We start from the raw sequence: 16,890 nt of genomic DNA, 5'->3' as shown, positions 1-16,890 counted from the left end.
GGCGTCGGCCCTAGGAACTTTCCATTGAACCTAGATGTAAATCAGCTACTTTTTAGTGTTAGTAAAATAGTACTTATGCTTCCTACAATATAAGATTATAGTTATATCTCTTCTTGGTTCATTCCAACAAGTTCCCTCTTGTTAGATACAGGTTACGTTAATAGCAGTTATACGAAACGTTATTTATTATTACCTGCTTAACTAATATACTTAATAAGTAAGTAGATTAAACTATAATAATAAAGGTTCTTAATATAATAATATACACAATAAGCAAGCAAGACAGATAAGTAAGTAGGATAAAAATCCCTTACCTTATATTAATACTATTTAACTAATTAATACTTAGTTAAATAATATATTAGAATCTACTAATAAGGTATATATTATTTTTATACTTTAGGCCTATTAGGTAGATTTAAAATTAGATATATAATAAGCTATATTTCTTAATAATATCTCCTTTTAGACCCTTTACCATTAATCTTAAGGTTATTAGGCTTATATTAATTATATTTTTAATAGTTAGAAATTATATAATTAAAAGAAATAGCTTATAAATAAATATACTTTAAATTTAAATTTATAAGAATTTCCCTTTTAGTATTATAATATTAAAGAGATAGTAAATTAATTACTTATTAATTATAATATATTACTAATTAATAAGTACTAAATTATTAATTTTATTAAATAATAATTATAGCTTAAAATATATTCTTTTTATAAATATAACTATTATAAATATAACTATTAAAAAGATTACTATAAAAATTTAAATATTATTTAATTAAATATTATACTTTATAATTATATTTTATATAAATTAAAATTAACTATAAATAATATTTAAATCTTTATATTTAGCTTTTTAATAGTTATATCTTTAAAATAAGTATATTATTAACTTGAGTTATTACTTTATAAATTTATAAGCCTAGTATTTATTAATAGGTAATATATTATAGTTAGTAAGTAAAGAATTAACTATTTTTTTTATAAAATATAATTATAAAGAAAATCTTTATAAATTTAAATTAAGAATAAATTAAACTATTATTTATTTCTTTAAATTAAATAGTCTTTATAATTTTAGAATAGAATTATATTATAACTAAATGCTATAATAGCAGTAATATAAAGTCCTAAAGGGCACCTTAAAGTTAGTTATAGCCTATTATAAACTTAATTTTAGGTTATTTTAAAGGGCCTAAAGGCCAAGAAGTATTTTAGCTTTATTTAAAGGCTGTAATATATTAAGTTATTAATAATTATTTAATTAAATAGAAATATTATAAGGTAAGGAATTTTTAACTTACTTACTTAAATAACCTACTTACTTATTAACTATATTAATTAATAATATAAAATAAAAAGGATATACTTATAGAATACAAAGAGCTTAACTATATAAAAAGGTTAAAATTTAATTAATTAAATAGATATAAGTATATAGATATTAGCTTAATTATTAAGAAGTAATAATTAAAAAAGGTTAGTAAGGCTAAATATTTAATAATATAATATATATAATAAAACTAAATATAATATAAAAACTTATTAAAAGGGAATTAAGGCTTTTAGTAATAAATATAATTATTAATTCTAATTAATTAAATAGTCTATTATATTTTTATTATAGTTTATTTTAAAAAAGTTAAGATTTTTATTTTACTTATTTATTTATCTTACTTACTTATTATATATATTATAGATAAAACTTATTAAATTATATACTTTAGTAATATATTAAGTATTTAATTTTAAGTTATTTTAAAGAGTTTAAAAGATAAAAATAGTTTTAACCTTATTTAAATATTATAATATTTTTAATAGTTAAGAGTTAATTAATTAAATAAAAAGTTATATAGAAATAAAAAAAGTATAGTACTTATTAATTTACAGTACTTATCTATTATATATATTATTTTATATTAATAATAAATATATAAAGGCTATTATTAATATTAATCCTTTTAGTAAAGTGAGGCTATTAAGAATAAATAAGTCAGTTTATAAGTTATCTTTCTATATGCAATTCTTACTAATACATATCCTAGCAAATCAAACTCTATTAATGTTCTCTTTCATTTCTCCAGCATTCGGTTTGTCAAGGACTCATTCAAGACGTGGAGCAGCTCGCTGAGTGCTTGCCATATTGCAGAGTAAATACAGATATAGAATGTCACACAATGACAGGATAGTATTTTGTTCAACAGAGCAGCAGTACTATAACACAATTCGAGCCAAGGGCGGATGGCAATAGAACGAAAAATATAAATGTATAGAGTTTGCATACTTCCTTCCTTTCCGATAAGCCAATTTATTGACGATAATCCCACTAGAATGCACTAAGAAGAGAAATGAATTCTCTGCCACTCCGGACGAGCTTAGCCGAGGTATATAAATGGCGTTAAACTGCTTAATGGGGTTATACATCATGCTTAGAGTCTTCCCTAGTGGAGGCCTGATATTGGGCATAGTACGTGTGCTGAAATGAGGGAAACCACTGTGTCATTCCAATGGAGCACAATTCTTACAGGACAAACCTGCTAGTTGTGAAATACCCTATGAGCCAAGACCAACGAAGCAGGGTGAGGATAACACAGTATTTCTCACTTTCTCTTTTTTCTTTCCCGAACAAAAAGAGGCGTCAACCATGACGCCAGATATCACGATAACCTTCTCATCGAATTTTAAAGCAATATCACACATACAGGTTACTTTGGCAGCCGAGGTTACGCAAAAGTCGTGTTGAAATCAAAGGAGAAATCAGATATAAGAACTGTGTCATGCCCGCTAGGCCGTTTCTGCCGCAGCTTGAGAACATAGTCTTGAGGTAAGAGATGCTCTCTGATCGAGAGGTGTTGGACACTTCGTCGGAGCCAAATGGTCCTGAAACTTCTGAAGAGTTGAAATGCCTGGGAATATGCCAACACCTCAGGATGTGGGGATCGTCTAAGATCATTGTGTTGACGGCCTTAATTGCCGAAAAGTGGAAATCAGCGGAATCTACATACATTCGCCTCCTGCAATAGACACTTGCCTCGTAACAAGGAGATTCATTTGCAGCTTCATTGCTGGCTATATCTCAGCTAGATCAACACTGAAATCTCATCACTCACTCTCTACATTTTCATTCGTAAGCTCTATCACACTATTATACATCTTGTATTTCTGGGATGTGGTGTGTTTCGTTCCTCTTGAGTTCAACGAATCAAGCAGTTAAATAGCTATTAGCTAGCAGAAGAAGCTTATCTATTACTATTATTTACTCTTTTAGATACTCTTAAATATAGTAGAGTAAGTTTAAGTAGCTAAAGGTAAAGAGATTATTAGATTGAATTTTATATAAGTTAGGGGTTAATAAAGTTAGTAAATCTGTAAAGATCCTAGCTAGTTAAAAGGAGGAGAGAAGTGTAAGTTCGGCTTTATATGGAGATATACCAATTTTTGCTTTTTGGGCACTATATAGTGGCATTCTCTTTTAGAGATAGAGCAATTAGCGCATTCTGGTCATTAATATGTAAAAGTGTCAGAAATACAAAGATAGTTCATAATGAAGAGGATACTGACCTTTTTATCGCATTTGATGTGGCGCTTCTTATATGTTGTGCACCCATTACGGGACTTGCGATGGCCTTGCCTGGATTTTCTTATGCCTTTAACCTGCATTATTGTCTTAATAGAATGTTAATACGAGGAAGTAAGTTAACAGAAGAGAAAAAGGAAAGAAAGATTGCGAGTATAGAAAATCAAGAATACGGGGGATACGAAAGTATGGAGCATGGGGCAAAATCCACATTTGTAGCTCCTAATTGGGTGTATTTACGCGTAGTTCAGCACGAGTCAGACAATATGAGCACTAGAGCCTTTTTGAGAAACCTTACGAGTATTCACGCGCATTCGTCATATTCCCGTGGACGCTATTACAAGACGAATTAAATATTTCTCCACCTGAACTCTGAAAGATATGCATAGACCAGATGGTCGAAACCACGGGGTACGTTATTTCCTTTTACCATTCCTTTCCTTCCACATTAATCTGGTTTTGCTTATTGGACGTCAAAGCATACGCTAATGATGAAAACCTTTTCAGCAATCATCTAAATGGGACACATTTTCGTGTCTAGCATATCCCCTAGGTTCAGCTAGATTGAATGCAGCACTTGGTTTTGACCTCGCTAGCAAGTCAAGTTGACCGCTGCATCTAATCTTAAAGTCATCAAAATTGGGTCTTTGTCTTCACGACAGTGGCAATTAATTTCCTCGCCTTAAAGAAGTCGACGGGTTAATAATTGGAACTGAAGCTTGCGACCGGTCTAAACTGGATACCCGCTCGTCTTGACCTAGAAATCACCCTGTGGGGATTTTCTCGGCCAGAATAATGCCAGCTATTCATTAAAATTTCATGCGGTTAATCTAGAAATATTCTGTGCTGATCGTCATGTTTCATTCCCGATAGTGAGATCCTTTACTAGCATCCCGTTGTGCAGGCAAATTCCATAAGTCGCCAGATATTTTCAACCAATCTTTGAGTGCTCCTATTCAATATTTTGCAAATAGACAGCTTTCACCCGTCATGATATTAGAGCAATTGTTTATAGAGAAGTTGTGACGCAAATTCTCGGTAAGAAAGTTCTGTCTGCTCAGATTCAAATCTCGAATATGCAAATCGCGGTTTCCGAACCGTGTTTCACTAACAATGCGCCATAAAATTGCGTCAATGATCAGAGCACGATTGGCTTCCATGGGTGGTCCTCTTCAAATACGAGTACACCCAAGAAAAAATTCAACAGGACGCGAGTTCTGATCTCAGGCTTCCTGTGTCCACTGTAAGAAACCGTGCACTGCGGGGCATTCGCCTTAAGATGATGACCTTGTTGTTGAGTTAGGGGTCCCGCGTAACGTTGACCAAAACGGTAAAAGTCTAGATTATCACCAATGCGGTGTAAATCACTTATCCCCCATAGAGATTTATAAATATTATCTCAATTCTGGTATTGTAGCTGCATCGACTTACTTCAACTCAATCAATCTATATCTTCTCGACATTCCCTTGTGTAACTACAACGTCAAATCAGCCACTCTTTAAGAAACAACCAATCCTTCTCCTTGTCTCGGCTCTTTAATTGAATCCACTCACTCGGCACGCTATCATCCACCATGAACGACAACCTCATCCTACGAAGAGAGCTTCTCCCTTACAAAGGCGACTTCTATCTTTGGAGCTATGTACCCTCGATACCGGCTGCCGTTATCTTCATCATCGTGTTCCTTGTACTCTCTATGGTCCATACCTGGAAGATGGTTCAGAACCGATTATGGTTCTGCATTCCCTTTGTGGTTGGGGGTTACCGTAAGTTCCTAGTACACACCGTTTTAAATCTGCAAATCCTAATAAACTCTACAATAGTCGAAGTTATTGGATTTATTGGTAGAGCCATGGCTAACAAGGCGACTGATCAACTCGGACCTTACATCATCCAGTCTGTCTTCCTACTTATCCCCCCCTCTCTTTTTGCCGCCTCGATTTATATGACGCTCGGACGAATTATGCGCGGTCTTGGTCCCAAGGCGGAAAGCTACTCTATCATCCGAGTTAAGTGGCTTACGACTCTATTTGTTATGGGAGATGTTTTCTCCTTCTTGGTTCAAAGTTCTGGAGCTGGAATGATGGCCGCTGGCGATGACCCCAAGATGGGAGAAAATATTGTTATCGGTGGTCTGGTCATTCAAATCCTCTTCTTTGGTCTCTTCGTTTTTGCAGCAGTCATTTTTCATCTCCGTTATCGAAGGAATGGCAAAGGTTGGAGGGCCGTTGTTACCTCAAACACTGAAAATGTCTTTGAATGGGAAAGGATGTTGATGATGTTGTATGCCACTTCAGCCCTCATCCTGATCCGATGCTTCTTCCGAATTATCGAGTACGTCTTGGGTTCCGACGCTTACCCATTAAAGAATGAGTGGACCTTGTATATCTTCGACTCTTTGCTCATGGCTATTACTATGGCCATCTTTTACGTCTGGTATCCCTCTAGGATTCAGGACTTCCAAGAGCTACGAAACAGGGAGAGTGCCGACCTCGCTTATGTCACAGCTGAAGCGCACCTTAACCGAGAAAGAGAGGGCTGATGTAGCGGCGATTTACTGGTGTCTTCTGGGAGAAGCAACGGTGCAACGGATATCTCTGTGGATTGCCGAGACTTCTAGTTTTGAGTGATTGTTATCTGCGGAGTTAGGAGAGTCGAGGATGGTATGTTGGGGTTGTCTTCTTTGTATGAACGTGTAGGCTGGGGTCCCTTTCCTTTGTTCCTTTTGCAAACCTGGATCTCATAGCGTATCGTGTTAATTATGCAATCAAGGATAATATTATTATCGTATAACCAGCTTCTTGCCATAATAATCGTGTCTAACATGACGACAGTTTATATAGCTTGTTTTGTCCCCCTCAAATAAATAACACGGGGATGTTGTAAAATGCTAGACCTCAAATGTTGGATTTAGAGCCCCCATGAGAGTACAGTAGTTGGTAAACTAGAAATTGCTTCATGCTATTGGCTGACTGTGTGCTCTGCCCTGGGCTTGATGAATTCATCCTCCACCAAACGTTCATCCGTTTAATCCCACAGAGAAATCTATGCAGGACGACTGCCAGTTGCCATTAGCGCTGCCACCAAAGGAAATCCATCAAGGATGAGCATACCATGCGATACCCCTCTGCTCACAAGATCCCTCTACCGATAAGCAAAAAAGAAATAAGAATAAAACTCCCCATACAAACTGCATTTCTTCTATCTATATTGCAAAGAGTAACTAAATATACGAAAAAGGAATTAATTCCTACATTAACAGTAAGTGTTGAGCGTGCTTGGATATTATTTTGATCTTGTAACTGCGCAGCCTGCGCGAGTGCGTGCGATAAGTAATTCTTCCGGTTCCGAATTTGTGCTCTTAATTATCCTCTTCCACTCCTCCAACCTCGATCGCATCCTCAACAGTTTCTGTCTCTGTAGTCGCTTGCTTGGTCTGGCTCGAGAATAGTACCACCAGCCATCCCTGCTATGACGGCTAGTCTTTGACATGTTATCAGAGTCGATTGCCCATCTCTGGGTCCGTCTGATGCGTGTGTTACTTCCATCTTGTCTGGCTAGATCTCAAAATGTGTAAGTGCTTTACGTCAAGAATCCAGGCAGTTTCCGCTCACTCTCCAGCCTAAGAAAATGTTTATCTTTGTTATTATCACTTCCCTGGCTTTAATATAGACCTAAATAATATTAACCGTATCTACTAGTATAGAACCCGCTAAGCTTGTTAATTTCTAGAGTTCCTTACAATATAAAACTTTAGACATATTAAATACGCTGCTATTAAGTGGTTATAGGTTATAAGTATAATGAGCTAGTAGGTAATAACAATATACATTATTTAAGAAGCACGTATCCATTCACTCATCCAGGATTTAGAGTCAGCAATATTTTCAATTTGCAAGAACCATAACGGGCAGATACGCATAAATACATAGCTTTAATATCTATTTAATATAGTGGGTCTTGGGTCAGACTTACCTTCTGGTTAGATTTAAGGAAGATAGACCTGTTTAAGCCACTTAAATACAATATGGTTTTCTGCCCAGCCAAACAACAGAGGGTCACCAAGTCCTCCTATAATACCGCCCTTATTAACGCTAATTAGGTTATCAGGTTTAATCTAGCTATACTTACTAGCCTGAATATTAAAATACTAACTAATAGCAGTTAGGGCATAATAATTAAAGCTTAATGCCTCCTGGCGTCTTTCTATATTTATCTTAATAGATAGATACTGTTTTACAATCCTGGCTAGCTAGTATATACTATAAGCGTTTTCCTGTTATACTATTGTAAAAGGGCATTAATAGTAGCGCGAACTTGACTGTAAGAAGGTATATAGCCTAAAACGTCTTGCTAAAATATCTATTTAACTAATTTAGACCTCTAATACTTAAATGTCAGTTGGGCAAGATAGGTAACCTTAGACTTTAGCGGTATACCTTTTAGTTAGCCTAAAAGAGTTAGCTAAGAGGTGCTATACTTCTGGCCAGCTTGATTTTAAGAGAGGCTATTATTAGTAATGTTTAATATTACTTTATTAATATTATCTTTAATATAAAACGCTTAAGTTATATTTTAAAGTAATTATAAAAGACTAAAGAAAAAAAGAGATCTATAAGTTATAAAAAGACTATTTATAAAGAATATATTAATAGTAATTTTAAGTAATACTATATAACTAAATTCCTAATAAAATATAAAAAGAAAGATATAATATAAAATAAAATAAAATACTTATTAAAGTATAGTATATTTTATATAAATAACTTTAATTTCTAATTAAAGACTATATTAATAAAATTAGATATTTTATATATAAAAACTTATTTTTTACTTATTAAAGTTCTCTTTAAATAACTTAAAAACTACTTAATAAGCTTTTATATTATAATTATATTTACTGTATATATTATAATATTAATTAGTTAATTACTTTAGTCTTTTTACCTCTTTTTATTATTATTTTTTTTTATAATTCTTTTATTATTATTTTTTTAATTAGTTTTTAAAATATAAATAAAACTAGTATTTTATTTTATTATAATATAATTTTAATTATATTCTTTTTATTAAGGCGTTAAGGTTAGAATTATATTTAATTTATATTTTACTATAAGAAATCTATTTTACTTTATTTTAAAGGTTTTAAGGTTTTAAAATTATTTAATTAATTAAAATTACTTATTATACTTTTTATTAAATATTTTAATTATTATTAAATAGATTTTTATATTATATTTATAAATTTTATAAATTTTATATTATTTAATATTTAATTAATTTTTTCTTTTTCTTTATAAGCTATTAAGTATTAAAATATTATATTTATTATTATTATTATAAAGAACCCTAAATATAAAATATTAAAAAAGTATTAAAACTACTTTATTAAAACCTTTTATTAAAAAAATAGTAAATATTTTTTTATTTTTTACTTAAATAAAAATATACTTTTACTTATTTTTAAATTAATTATATATTACTATTAAAAGAGTATTATATAGTTTATCTTTAATTTAAAAATATATTAAAGATTAATAAAAACCTATTTTAAATATATCTTTTATAATAATAAATAATTATAAAAATAAAATATTTAAAAGTAAATTTAAATTTAAATAAATTTAAATAAATCCTTAAAAATAACTTTAAAGTAATTAATAAATAAAAAGTATAAGCAGTAATTAAACTATTAATATTTAAGTAATAGAAATTATAAATTTTTTTTTTTTTTATATTTTAGGTATTAGTATTTAAAACTAAATAAAATAAAAAAGCCTTAATAGAAATATATTATTAAAAATTAAAGAAAAAGGTTAAAAATATATTATATATTATAAATATATTTAATAGTTTCTTTTTTTTTTTTTTACTATTAGTTAAATAAGGTTATTAAGCTTTTAATTTTCTATTTAAAGGCTTAAATAATAAGGCCCTTATAATAGGCCTATATTTTAAAGGTTAAAATTATATAAAGTTTATTTACCTTAATAATATAATTACTGCCTTATTTAAGTAGTATTAATATGTGATAGGTGGGTTTTTAAATAGGGAAATTAGTCTATATTAGGTTTATATTTGCAGATAATATAAGGCATAATGCTAAGCTTATAAAGTATTATATCTCTTAATAATTAAGTAATATATATTAGGCTTATTAATATAAAGATACTTTATTAATAGCTAGTAAGCTAAATTCTATTTAATGTTAAGTAAATATATATATATACTTATAGTAATTAGGTTAGTTCTTTTAGTAATTACTAGTAATTAGAAATAATTATAGAGTAATTATAAATTAATTATTATGCCTTATCTTTAGTTTTTAGTAATTACTTTAATAATTAAATAAAATTAGTAGGGTATATATAATATAACCGTAAGGGTTATAATATAATCTCCCTTTTCTATTAGGTCTTATCCTTAAGACCTATATAATTTAATATTTAAGCTTTTTTTATAAGTTTACATAATTTAGTCCTGTAATTATCTAATTATATCTTTAGTGCCTGCCTATTACTATACTGCTAGGGCTAATCTAATTAACTTTAAAGGTTATAAAGTTATACTTTATATATATTATTCTTAAAAGAAACTTTAGTGCTTTATAAAGTCTAATCTTAATATTTATAGTAAGTATATTTATTATAGGTATTTCTATAATAGTAATAAGGTATCCCTTTTATAAGGTAAGTTTTCTTATATATTTATATAAGTGTTATTTCTTAATAGTTTATTATAGCTAATTATTTAGTAAAGGCTAAGTAAAAAATTAAGATAGCTAAAGAGGCTATTAAGGAGAAGTTAATTAACTTATAGCGTTAATTAAATAAGCGTTTATTGCATTTAATATAACTTTATTATTAAAAGTAAGAGATTTAGATTTATAGTTAAAAGATATTAAAGTATAGTTTTTAGTTAATTAATAAATTAGATAAAAGTAAGTATTAGGAGGCTAAGGCTATTATAGATGTTTATATTAGTGGTGCGGTTAATATAGTAGATTAGTCTTCTATTTTTAATCCTTTTCTATTATTTAATCCTTTTGCTTCTTTTAGTGTTATTAATAAAAATTCTTTAGGAGTTATTAGGTATTAATAAGATATTTTAGTGGTTTTTATATATTTTTGCTTTCTAGGTAGTTCTTTTATTTAATAAGGTATTCTATTTTTTTATTAACTATCTTTATTTCTCTTATTACTTTTACTTTATAGCTTTTTAGTCTTTCTACTTCTATAGGTTTATTATATATTTTAATATAAATTGTATTTACTGCTAACTTAAGTAGTAAAATATAAAAGATAGGATAGATCCTAACCTTTAGTAATAGATCTAATTTATAGTTATTTTTTAAGACCTTTTTAATAATCTTATATAGTTTAATATATTTAAAGTTAAGTTTGTAATTTAGTTATTTAGTAGTAATATTTTTTATAGATAGGTAAACTATATCTCTCTTTATAAAGGTAGGTCTCTTTACCTTTTTAGGATTATAGTACTTTTATATTTATTTTCTAATAAACTTAAGTTCTATCTAAAGTTTATTATATAGGTTTTTTATATTATTACTTTTAATTATTGCTATTAGGTTAATTGTTTTAGGCTTATATAGGTCTTTATAGACTTTTAGTGTAAATCTAAAATTGGTATATACTGGTATAAGCTTTATACTTTTATTATAGGCAGTATTATATACTAGCTAAATATATAGTAGCTTTTTAACTTAATTATCTTATTTATAGTTAATATAATATTATAGGTACTATTTTAATACTTAATTTATTTATTTTATTTATCTATCTATTTAGGCTTTAAATGCTATTATAAGCTTATAATTTAAGCCTAATAGCACTAAAAGTGTATTTTAAAATCTTAATGTAAGCGTTAGTTTTCTGTCTGAGAGAATCTTAGTTAGCAATTTATAGATACTAATAATATATCTATAGATAATATATATAAGTTCTTTTACATTTATATCTTTTCTGTAAGATAGGTAATATAAAAATTTAGTAAGTCAGTTTATAATAATTATAATACTATTATAGAAGATTTTAATTAAGGGTTCTTTAGATAGCAGTAGCTTTATAATAAAGTCTATTATAATTAAGTCTTATAGTTATTATACTACTAGCAGTAATTAAAGTTCTCTATAAGGCTTATATTATTATACTTTTATTTTAATATAAAGGTTATATTATTTAATAACCTTTTTTACTATTATTTATTATATTCTATATCTATATTATAAGAGTTACTTAAGCGTTTTTATTACTTTTTAATATCTATATATAGGATATTTATAGAATTTTTATATAAACTCTTTTAGTTCCTTTAGGATTTCTTTAGTTGCTTTGGCTTTTATCTACCTTAAGGTTTATATTTATTAGGTAAAGATATATTCTCTTTTCTTATTCTTTTCTAGTACTTATTTATTTGCTTTTATAGTACTAGTATTATAATCTAATTATTAATTAATTGTATTTACTTTTCTATTTTTTAATCCCTTTCTATAGATAATTATAAAGTTAAATTTATATAAATATTCTATATAGTATAATTATTATTAATTAAGTTTATAGGTAGTTATAAAATATAAGATATTTTAGTAATCTATATATACCTTAACTTAATATTTGCTTTCTATAAGATAATACCTAAATTCTTTAAAATAATTAATAATTACTAAAAACTCTTTATTATAAATTAGGTAGTAAAGTTTTATATTATATAACTTATATAAGTAGAATGTAATAAGATATAATTTTCTTATGTTATTTTATTAACTAATTTATCTTCCTAAAGTATAGTTAGATAAGTCTATCTTTAGTTTGATTTCTTTTTTTAGGTTAAATATAATTAAGACTGATTTACTAAAAATAGCTTTCTTAAGCTATTTAAAGGCTTCCTGCACTTTATCGTTTTATATAAATATTTAGTCCTTTTTTATTAATTCTATTAGTAGGTTAGCAATCTTACTAAAATTCTTAATAAATTTTTAATAGTAGTTAGTAAATCCTAAAAAGGCTTATATTTCCTTAATGTTTTTTAGGATCTTTTAGTTTACTACTACTAAGATTTTCTTTTATTCTATTTAAATCTTTTTAAGTATAATAATATATTCTAGAAAGTCTACTTTCTTAATATAAAAGAAGCTTTTTTTTAGTTTAATTAATAACTTAATATTCTATAATGCTTTTAAGACTTTATAGATATATTTTTTATACTTTTTTTTATTATTTAAGAAGATTAAGATATTATTTAGGTAGTATATAATAAAAATATTAAGGTATTATTAAAGTATATTATTAATTATCTGCTGAAATATTATAAGTATATTAGTAAGACTAAAAGGTATAATTATATACTTATAGAGTTTTAATTTAGTTTTAAATGCCGTTTTCTATTTATTTCCTTTTTTAATATAAATAAGGTTATATACTTCTTTTAGGTCTAAAGCTATAAAGATCTATTTACCTTATAACTAATCCTTAAGTTTTATAATAAGCAGAAGTAAGGTTTAGTCCTTAATAGTATATATATTTAGCAGTTAGTAGTTAATTACTGGCCAGTCCTTTTTATTTTTTTTTAATATAAAGAATATTATTAAGGCTAATAATAAATTAAATATCCTAATATAGCCTTTCTTTAGTATTTTATTAATATATTCCTTTTAGATTTATAGTTCTTTTTAGTTTAATAAATATAGCTTCTATAGTAATAGCTTATTATTTATTAAGTTAATTTTATAATCTTATTAGCTATATTTAGGGATTCCTATCTCTAACTTTTTACTAAATAATTTATTATATATTTAATATTTTTTTAAGATATTCTTAAGTTAATTTTATTTTAACTTTTTTTTAGTTTCTTTTTCCTTTTAAGGATCCTTTTTTTATAGAAAACCTAGGATTTCTATTTTATATTTTATACCTTTTTTATACTTATATTATACTTCTTTTAGAGGTAGTAATTAATTAATTTTACTTTTATTACTGCTTTCTTTTTTAGTTAATATTTAAGATCTCTTATTACTCTTTATAATTATTCTATTATTGCTATTAGAGTTACTTAGGAATATAATTTAGCTAGTCTTTTAGTTAATATATAGGTTTTATCATTTTAGCTAGTTTATATTTAAAATAATATCTATTTCCTCTCCTAAAGGTATAATATTAAAATTAATTTCTTAATTTTTTCTTTTAATAAAGACCTTAAAGTAATTAATTTTTTAGTTAATAATACTATTATTATAATTAAAGAACTATCTTTTTATATTTATAAGGCAGTAGGTTTATTTTTTCTTTCTTTATAGTAGTTTTAGCTTTATAACTATTTTTAAGTTAATAAAGTTCTTTTTTACTTTACTGTTAATTTAAGCATTTAGCTATCTTCTCTTAATTTAAATTTATAGTATTAGGCAGTTAGGTCTATTATCTTATATAGCTTCTAGAGCTCTTATAGGTTTAAGTTATTCTTATCTTTAGCTTTTACTTTTTTATAGCTTTATTATTATAAAAGGCATATCTCTTTTTTTAAGGCATCTTAATAGGTTTATTTATAATTACTATTATAGTAACCCTTACTATTAATATAGTTATTAAGGAATTTATCGTTAAATATCTATTATTAATAACAGTCTTTTAGTTCCTTATACTATTTTTTAACTATCTTTAATTATAACTTATATTATTATAACTTTATTATCTGTTTTTTATATAGATAACTTATACTCTTTAGGTATATATTATAGTATACTTTTAGGTTTATATATCCTTTAATGTATTCTACTTTATTAAGTTTAATGCATTCCTTTATAAGTTCTATTTTATATTTATTATATTCTCTTTAGGCTTCTTTCTGTTTTTAGGTAAATTTATTTCTATTATTATAAGGTATATTAAAGAACTCCTTTAATTCTTTTAGTATTTTATTATATATTTCTAATTATTTTAATATTTCCTTTAATTCCTTTAAGTTAGTGTTATTAATAGACTATTTATTGCTATTATTTATATATTATTAATTAAATTCTTTTTCTATTAAAGTAATATCCTAAATTATTTATTAAAGTTCTGCTTATATATTTTTATCTTTTTAGATTTCCCTATAATAGGCTATATAAAATTAGAGTTTTAATACTTTAAGGTTTTTATATTATATATTAGGTAGGTATCCCTCTATTTCTTCCTTTTAATATAGTTTATTATTAGGTATGCCTAGAATTATAATAGAAAAGCAGTTATTATCTTTTTTTTTCTGCCTATACTTTATATATTAATAGTATCTATAAGATATTTATAATAGTTTATTATATTCTAGATAAGTAGGTAATATTATTATACAGTCTTTTAGGTTAAACTTTAGTTCTTTATATAATAGATTTATAGTATTTTCTATATAGTAGGCATAAATATATACTGTTAATAAGTTATCTATATTAGTATATTTCCTGGCGGTCTAAATATATATTTCTTCTTTAGACTTCTAGATCTTTAATCCTTATTTATTATATAGGGGTTTATACAGTTATTTCTACTTTTATTTTAGTTATTTATCTTTCTGTTAGAGATATAGTATAGTTATATATATTATGCCTCCTCTATATCCTATACTTTAATCTCTTTATTATTTCTTTAAGTATAGGTTATTTCTTACTACCCTTTCTGCTCTTATTGCTGCTTTAGTGGCTTAAATAGTAGTTCTAGTTAGAATTATATTAATATATTATATAACCTCCTTCCCTTTTAAGGTGCCTTATTGCCTTATTATTCCTAATATTTTTATTTTTATAATTTCTTTTTTTTTTTCTTTTATTTTTAGTATAGCTTTTATTATTTTTTTTATTTTTTTTCTTACTTTATTAGGTCTTCTAGGGTTTTCTTTTAGTGTTTTTAAGCTTTTTAGTTATATAGTATTAAAATCTTTAGGGTATTATTATATTTTATATCTTCTTTTATTAGAAACTTATTTTATGGTTTTTAAATAGAGCTTTATTAATATAGGTTCTATCTATTTCTTAATATATTATCTTTATATATAGCAGTTATTTCTGCTATATTGTATAAGCTACAGGTTATTTTTAATATCTAGGTTTATATAGCTATTTAGAGGTCTTGCTTATTAATAGCTTTTAGTATTTACTTATTATAATTTAGGTCTTTAGGTTATTTTAGTTAAAAATATTTATTAGCAATATATTTAAACTGGTTGCAGTTATAATATTTAACTTTAGATATATTATATAGTCTTTAATTATTATCTTACTAAATAGTGCCTAGGGTTATAGGTCCTAGTTTAGTTTTATATTAAGTGTTAATTTATTGCTTTTTACTTTAGTTAGTATTTTATTATTTAGTATTCTATTAAGGGTTATATAATCCTTTATTCTTTTTAGCTTATTTTTCTTATTACTATTTAAACTATTAGTTATTAATCTTTATAGCAATATTAGTTAATTTATTTAGATTTTTAGATTTAAGTCTAATATTTATTATAGTATCCTTAACTTTTAACTTAAGTCTTAAGTAAACCTATACTATATATACTTCTTTGCCCTAATTAAGCTTAACTGCCTAATAGTAATATTTAATTAAGTAATTTACTATAGATCTTTATTATTTAAGTTATTAAATCTTTATTTTTACTATTTATTTTTTATTTATAATTCTAAAAGTATTCTTAAGTTTATCTTTAAAATATTTATATTTATTATAAATACATTTTATTATTTTCTATTATTTTTCTTTAGGATTATTAATATAATTATAGATAATAGGTTCTATAAGTTAAAGTGCCTTATCTTTAAGGAATCTTATTTTATATTTAACCTTAAGTTCTTTAGTAATAAACTAAATAGGGTAGTATATTTAATAACTTTAAAGGCTAGTAAGAAAGCCTTAAAGCTTATTTACATTACTATTAAATAAATCTGGCTAATAGGGTTATAAGATCTCTTTAAGATCTTTATTAATAATAGTAAGTGCCATAATATACTTAATATATTCCTAATAGAGCTTTTAGCTCTTTTTGGCTTTAGCCTTAAGGGCTTTAGTAAGTCTAGTAAGTTTAGTTACCTTTTTCTTTAGTCCTTTAATTTAATTTTAGGAGATTCTGGCATTCTTTTTAAAGTTATTTAGCAGTTTATTATATTACTGGCTAAAGTAGGTAAATTTTTACTTAAGCTTTATAATTTCCCCTTTATAGGTAGTTAGATAGGCTAAAGCGATTTTTTCTTTTTTTTCCTTATTGGTTTCTATAAAGATATCCTTTATATTAGGGGGGACTTCTTACTATAGGG

General features: G+C 26.0%; 1 protein-coding gene across 1 annotated transcript; it reads left to right on the top strand.

Annotated features, from left to right (window-relative positions):
• Positions 1-5,166: 5,166 nt before the first annotated feature.
• On the top strand, positions 5,167-6,135 carry FMAN_15350 (uncharacterized protein; the record flags this gene model as incomplete). The annotated part of the gene is made up of 2 exons (XM_041824946.1): positions 5,167-5,359; positions 5,417-6,135. 2 exons carry the CDS (start codon positions 5,167-5,169, stop codon positions 6,133-6,135), a joined length of 912 nt encoding a protein of 303 aa, XP_041690375.1.
• Positions 6,136-16,890: the final 10,755 nt, after the last annotated feature.

This window comes from Fusarium mangiferae, assembly GCF_900044065.1.
Source record: "Fusarium mangiferae strain MRC7560 genome assembly, contig: FMAN_scaffold019, whole genome shotgun sequence".
NCBI lineage: Eukaryota > Fungi > Ascomycota > Sordariomycetes > Hypocreales > Nectriaceae > Fusarium > Fusarium mangiferae.
Note: the sequence above shows the minus strand (reverse complement) of the source record. Positions and strands in the feature narration are given on the sequence as shown.